This window comes from Octodon degus, unplaced genomic scaffold (assembly GCF_000260255.1).
Source record: "Octodon degus isolate 3935 unplaced genomic scaffold, OctDeg1.0 scaffold00420, whole genome shotgun sequence".
In the NCBI taxonomy this organism is placed as follows: domain Eukaryota; kingdom Metazoa; phylum Chordata; class Mammalia; order Rodentia; family Octodontidae; genus Octodon; species Octodon degus.
Genome location: NW_004524996.1, coordinates 30477 through 38291, shown reverse-complemented (window position 1 = coordinate 38291; position 7815 = coordinate 30477). Strand labels below are relative to the sequence as shown.

General features: G+C 36.7%; 1 protein-coding gene across 1 annotated transcript; it reads left to right on the top strand.

The window, feature by feature from the left end:
* Window positions 1-1551: 1551 nt before the first annotated feature.
* LOC101588886 (zinc finger protein 649-like) lies at window positions 1552-3378 on the top strand. The gene is given in 2 exon segments (XM_012513295.2): window positions 1552-1969; window positions 2046-3378. Coding segments are annotated over 2 exon segments (1494 nt in total). The 5' UTR covers window positions 1552-1808.
* Window positions 3379-7815: the final 4437 nt, after the last annotated feature.

Here is a 7815-nt window from a genome sequence, read left to right as displayed (position 1 = left end):
AGACTAAGACTGAGAGACAGAGAGGGGGAGAGGAGAGGAATAAGGATCAGGAAAGTGGAATTATCATGATTTGCAGAAAACATGATTTTCTATATGGAGGACCCCAAATTCTCTACCAAGAGTCTTGTGGATAAAGGGACCAAATTTAGTAACATACAAGGGTGCATGTCAACTCTCAAAAATTAGTAGCAGCTTTTTACAGAAACAATAAATGAACTGAGAGAGAATTAGGGAAAGCACAGCATTTATAACATCCAAAACAAATGAAATACTTAGGAATTAAACTCATAAAGGAAGTAAAAAATGTGGACTGTGAAAATTATGTTAATCTGAGAAAACAGATTGAAGAGGATTTGGTAAAACGGAAACACATTCCATTCTTGATAGGAAGAACAAAATTATAATTGTGAAATTTTCACAATCAAATTGTGAAAATGACCATACTCTCAAAATACAGATTTAATGAGATTGCAATTAAGGTTCCATTAGAATACATCACAAAGCTAGAGAAAACTTTCCTCAAATTCATTTGGAACCAAAAGAGACTCAAATATCAAAATCAATCCTGGGAAATAAGGAAAAAGTAAAAGGCATCAAAATGTTTACCTGAAATTATACTATAAAGCTATTGTGCTAAAATCAGCATGATATTGGAATAGACTTAAGGATTAATACAACAGGTTAGAACATGCAGACACAACTACAAACACACTCAGCCACCTTACCTTTGATAAAGAGGCCAAACATACTGACTGTAAAAATGATAGCCTCTTTAATAAATGGTGCTGGAAAAACTGGCTCTTCATATGCTGAAGGCTAAAACTAGACCCATGCCTATCATCATGCACAAAACTACAGTCAAAATTGACTAAAAAATTTAAATTTAAAAACAGAAACAGTAAAAATTTTGGAGGAAAATGTAGGTAGAAATCTTAAACACATGGGGTAGGAAAAGAGTTCATGATGAAAAACAAAACCACACAGGAAATACTTGAAAAAAATCAACAATTGGAATTTTATCTTTTTGAAAAGTTTCTGCACTTTAAAACAAATTTCCAACAAAGTAAAAAGAAAAACCACAAACTGGGAAAAAAAATGAATAGTTGATTCTCCCTCTGTCAAAGGCCTTCTATCTAGAACATGTAAATAATTATATAAACTGCCCCACCAATTCAAAGAACAATCCAAAAATGGGCTTCTGAGATGAATATACACTTGGATGAAAAAATACAAATGACAAATAAATACATGAAAAAATATTCAACATCATTGTTCATTCAAGAAATGCCAAGTAAAATAATTCTGAGATTCCATCTCTTCCCAAAAAGAATGGCTAACATAAAGAAGTCAGCCAACATTAAATACTGGAGTTGCTGTGGGAAAAAGAACTCTTTTTCACTTTTTTTGGGAGTTCAGCCATGTACAACCACTATGAAAATCAGTGCGGAGTTTCCTTTAAAAACTAGGATTGGACCTTCTTATCCCCTTGGAGATCTTAGTGAGTTCAGAGGCAAAGCAAAGGCTTGGGATTGTGACCCAGCGACACAAGCACCTGAAAAATCCAAAGTCCGGAGTTTGCTTCCTGAAAAGGTCCACAGCAGCAGCACCTGGGCTGTGGGAACTGTGTCTTCAGCTGAAATTTCTCTTCGTTTCACAGCGAGAACATTTGAGTGAAGAAAGGCAAGAAGAGGTTCCTGGATGTGCGGTGCCTCGTTTCCCGGGATGCCTTTCACCAAAGACTCAGAGTCCTAAATTAAAAATTGAGGCAAATCCAGAAGACGCTGCAGACAGAGCATTTCAGTTACAGGATGTTTCTGAAGCAGAAGATGACAACGGCCCAGGAGTCACTGACGTTGGAGGATGTGGCTGTGAGGTTCACCCAGGAGGAATGGCAGCTCCTGGGCCCTGCTCAGAAGGACCTGTACCGGGATGTGATGCTGGAGAACTACCGAAGCCTGGTGTCAGTGGGTGAGGACAGCTGCCCTGTGTCACTCAGAGGGTGCCCCATCGGTGGCCTTTCCTTTCTCAGCTTCTGGAAACTTTGTGTTTCAAGCCAGCAGGCCAGATGTCCTCCCCACACTGGAACAGGGAGAACCACTGTGGATGTTAGAAGATGAAATCCACAGTCAGATTCTTCTGGAAATTGAGAAAGCTGATCATCTGCAACAGCAATTGCAAAACCAAAAAAGGCCAAACAGGATGGAACAGTGTCATGAACCAAATGCACCTGGAAATAGTCAGAGGCACAAATGTCTTCTTCCCTTAAGTCCAAATCATATGTTTGATTTACATGGAAAAGCATCAAAACCTTATTTAGCTTTATCTAACCAGAACAGCAAATGTTTCATAAAAGAGCTTGCTGAGTTAAAAGTAGGTAGGAGATCCTTTGTTTATGATATTTATGAGCAAACTTATAGCACAGTTAAAGCCCATACTAAAGTTAAAAAACATACCAGCCCTGAATCACAATTCTTTAAAGAACAGAAAATACACAAAATGGAGAAAGGCCATGAATGTGCTAAATGTGGGGAAGCCTTCCTCAAGAAGTCTCAGCTCATTGAACATAAGAAAATTCATTTAGGAAAGAAACTTCATGAATGTAGTATCTGTGGGAAAACCTATAAGAAATTCAATCTCACCAAACATCTGAATGTTCACAAAAGAGAGATACCCTATGAATGTGGTAAATGTGGGAAAGCCTTCTTCAGGAAATCTCAGCTTACTCAGCATTTGAAAACACATATAGGAAATAAACCCCATATTTGCCCTGAATGTGGGAAAAGTTTTGCCAGGAAATCACCACTCATTGTGCATATGCGAATTTATACAGGAGAGAAACCATATTTATGTAGTGAATGTGAAAAAGGATTTATTCAGAAGGGCAATCTTTTGATACATCAATGAACTCACACAGGAGAGAAACCCTATGGATGTACTGAGTGTGGTAAGGCCTTTAGCCAGAAGGTGTGCCTCATAGCACATCAGAGATACCACACAGGAAGGACACCCTATGTGTGTACTGAGTGTGGGCAAACCTATTCCAAGAAGTCAGCGCTTATTAGATATCAAAGAATTCATACTGGTGAGAAGCCATACAAATGCAGCGATTGTGGGAAAGCCTTCATTACAAAGGCAAAGTTGATTACCCATCATAGAACTCATACAGGAGAGAAACCCTATGGATGTGATGAGTGTAAGAAAGCCTACTCTGATATGTCTTGCCTTGTTAAACATAAGAGAACGCACAGAATGGAGAAATGCACAGATATACTGAAGGTGAATGATTCTACAGTGAGTGACACATTTTTGGACAATAGTAAATTCATGCAAGAGAGAAATCCTGTTATTATAACTGCAAATACCTCCAGTGATCCCTAATGTGTTAAACATGAGTGGGCTCCTAGCAAATAGAAATGTGGTCCCTGTGGGACAGCCAGTGGTGAGATGTTCACTCTCAGGAGAAAACAGGATCTATACTAGAGAGAAACCTCATGAATGTAGTGAATGTGATTGTGCCTCCAATTGTTAATTATGTTTTGTTTTATGTTACAAACATGTAGGAAAAAACCTTTGTATGTGCAATATGGAAAAGCCTTGATGAATATTTGCTAAAATTTAACATTTGAAATCCTGTGAATATAAGAACTCAGAAAGTTTTGGATTATGATAGGTCATGTAATGATTGTGAGAAAGCCCTTGCCCTCAAGTAATGGAGTTGCATACTGGAAACGGGGAAGGCAATAACTGGTAGGGCCTAAAGTATCTTCTGCCTTTCCCATTAACATAAAAATCATAAAAACACTCCACTAAACATATTAAGATTTTGAAGCAAACCAGTCCTGTGAAGAAGAATGTTTTACAAGTTTTATTCCTTTCTCAACCTAATTATACTGATCAAGAGACCTTGAACCATACTCCTATTTGTTAGTGATCTTATGCTTTAAAAGATAGAGCCTCGGATTGTAGGTACAGCTCTGATACTGCACTGACCCACAGCCCTTTATTTGATCCCCAGAACAGCAAAAATAAAGCCTCTGTTTCACATTAAAAACAAACAAACAAACAAACAAAAACAAAACAAAACAAAAAAAAAAACTAGGATTGGAGATTCCATTCAAGCCAGGTATTTCCTTATTGGGTATTTTTCTATAAGAACTGAAAACATCATACCACAGTGATATATGTGCACCTGTAGGTATAGCAGGTCGATTTGTCCTAGCTAAATTCCGGAAACAACCTAGATGTCCATCACTGAAGAATGGATAAATAAGATGTGATATTTTTACAAAATGAATATTATTAATCTATAAAACAGGATGCGTTTTAATTTTTGTCAGTACATGGATGCAAGTAGAGAACATAGTCTATAGTGAAATAAATCAAATCTGTATGTGCAAATATCATATTGTCTCCTTAGTTGAGAACTTGAAAGAGAAAATGGAATTTGAAGGTTATAATAGATTCAGGGTAAGAAAAATATACTTATTCAGAAGGAAATAGTTACTGAGTTGTGGAGAAGGATGGGAGAGGGAGCTGGAGAAACAGACATATTAATGTATGTAAGCAGGATTGTTTGGATAACTGTACTATGCACTTCTCCTGGTCTATGAAAAAGACCAGATAATACTTACTTTGTTTTATATCCTTTTCCCATTTTTTGCACGTTTTTCTTTTTAATTTTTCATAAATTCCTGTATTTTTTTGTCTCTTCTTCTAATTTTACATGCATATATCTGGTAATATGAATACTAGTTGGAAGCCCACACTATGCATTAGACCAAAAACTGTGATGCCTATGCTACTTTGTTAAGAGAAATTCTGTATCACTTATAGTTTTTCTGTTTTAGGATGATTTTGTATTGTCTTTGAAAAAAATAATTAAAAAAAACCTGTTGGGAAAGGAGAAGCCTGATTTGGTATCAGGTGCAATAGCCTTCAGCAGAAATGCCTGGTTTGGGACACTGACACAAACTCCCTTCAGAGGTTAGGGGAAAGTCCCAGTGAGCTAAACCAGCAGCAGTAATCTAGCCATGCAGGCACAATGGATTCATTTCCATGGGACACAGCAGGAAGAAGACCAGTACAACAGCCAGATGCAAGCCAGGCCCAACTAGTTGAGTTTAAGGTCAGTAGATCCTGACTTGGTCAGATGAGATATACTGCTAGGCCCAGTGAGATCCAGACCTAAACTCAGATCTATGAGAGAATATTCTTGAGATGAAGGTGGAAACAGGTAACTGGAATGAACTAGTCTGCCTGGAAGACTCTAGATATAGAAAGGGAGGTTACCAGGCAGAACTTAGGGAACTAATTTAAATACAAATTCCTAATTTAATATCTGCCTTGCTATATAGTCATAATGCTTGCCCGTATGGTCTAAAATATAAACTCATTAGTTACAAAAGTTTATTATTTTCTAAATCTCACTATCCATAATTAGTGTTGTTAATTGTTTTATTGAAAATAAAAGAAAAGCTATATCTATCTTATTCACATGATTCCTCTTGGGTAATAATATTGTAAGGTGCTGGGTAATAACCTCACCAAAGCCATACCCTGAAAAAGAGAGGAGAGTGGCAAACAGAAATCAATATCTCACTCTCAATCCATAGAGAGGACAAAACTTTGGGATACACAGAAAGCAAAACTCTTGGAGCCAGGGAGACAGCTCAATAGAAAAAGAGCTTGCCTGACAAGTGTAAGGGGCTGAGTTCAATCCCTGTTTCCGAAAAAAAACCCTGAAAACTTTGACACAGAAGAGATACCTAAAGATCAGACTCTATACAGAGTAGCTCTGATCACAGTGATACAGCTAAGTACTATTATACATTCACAAAAATGTATCATGGAAATCAAAATAAAGACTTCTGTCTGAAATATAAAAGGACAAAAAGAAGGAGGAAAATACATTTTCAGGCCCTGAACCCACCCAGAACAAATGCAGGAGACACTAGCAGAGAGGAAATGGGAAGTCACACACCTGTATCTCTGAAATAATAGAGTCTGAAGTAAAGAAAAAACTATAGAAAAGTTTAGAGGAAATGAGATCAGAAATAATTTCTGAAGTAAAATAAAAATAAATGATGAATATAATGAAAGAATTACTAAGTGTTTCTAAAAAAGAAACAGAAAAAAATGCAGGAGAATAGAAAAATTATAGAAACCTCGAATGTGCAAAATACAAAAGAAATAGACTGCATGAAGCACACTCAAAGAGATATTCAAGAGATGAAAAACTCAATTAAAAGTTGGCAAAACTATCTGAATGAAAGTGAAGATGCAATTTCACTTTGAAGACACTGTTGCAGCTAGTTAAAAGGTAAGGAAAAAATCTCTCTTTTTTTTGAGGCTTTAAAGGCAACTTTATTTAATTTTTTTCCAAAATAATATTCAGAAACAAATGGCATTGAAACAGTTTCAAACCAAATTGGTAGGACAGTTTCAATAATTAACACATTGCACACATTCTTCCTAGTGGCTAATTGCTGTACAAGATGCGGATATGTTATCCTATTTACAAACACTATAAGAACAAATCACTCTATCCATTAAGATAATGTAACTACATATCCTAACCATTTTGAATACACAGATACAAAACAGACATTTATCTGTATCCCCTTTTTTTGTTTAACTCTGTTTTTTGAATATTATAGATGTCAACTCAGCAAAATATTCTCAAAGAGTTCAGTAGTCCACAATAGTATTGGGTCTTCCGCTTCACTGGCAATGTCAGAAATTGTTGACCGGAGTCCCCTACAGCTCAACATAACAGCATGACTTCACTTCTTATATTTCGTTTTTATACTTTTCTGCAGGAGGGCTAAGACCAAGATAAAGCAAGACCTATGCAACAAGAGTTGTAGCTTTTGGGTCTGATAAGGTCAGTGAAATCTGCTCAGGAGTTATCCTGAGATCCTGTACCTCAGATTGTAGAACCTTTGTCAGTGTCAGCTATGTGGATGAGTCACGGCTAATGCCTGGCCAATGTGCTGTCTGTGAAAGCTTGAGAGAATGTTTTCTCTCCATGTGACTCTCCTTAGGCACACTCTACATTATTGATCACTTTCCTCTTTGGCCCCATAATCTCCTTGGTCAGAAAATTTGGGACACTACAGAGTTACATGACGTTACAGTACAAGTTCTCATATGTCATGAGTCTTAATTGACCTTAGAAGGCTAGGGCCAAAATGTTGGCTTTCCTTGAAGCCCTTCTTTTTTATTTCTAATTTTGGTCTGCAAACTTAGGTTGTTAACTATCTAGAAGACAAGCTTTTTGCTATTACCATACAACCTAGGCTGTTAAGCTTAACCTCACTATCTGTCTGAATATCAAACATCTCAGGCATAACAAGGAACAGGTATTTTTCAGCAAGTATTGATATGTTGAACTTTAAGTTCTTACAGAATATGATGAAAAAACATTTAAAAATTAGAATATATTTTTAAAATCGGCATAAAAATTATATATTTCTTATATTTACACATAAGTCCAAAAATCTAACCATATACAACCTTGAAGCAGGACAGTCCCACAGCATTTCTTTTTCTGTCTCTTGCCTTCATTCGCCACCCCTTGTTGATGAGCAATCATCTACCAGAGAGGCATCATAGCAGCAACTGGCATGTCAAGACAAGCATCCCGTATTCAGAAGAACAGAATGACAGGCACTCCAAGCATGAACCTACTATTACAAATTGCCAAATTCAGTGCAGTTGCTTAGTTTACAGGTGTCTGTATATGTAGTTAGTCAGGGTGAGAATCTTTCCAATTAACTGTTAGATTCAAAACTCTTCTGGAGATTCTCAGCATCA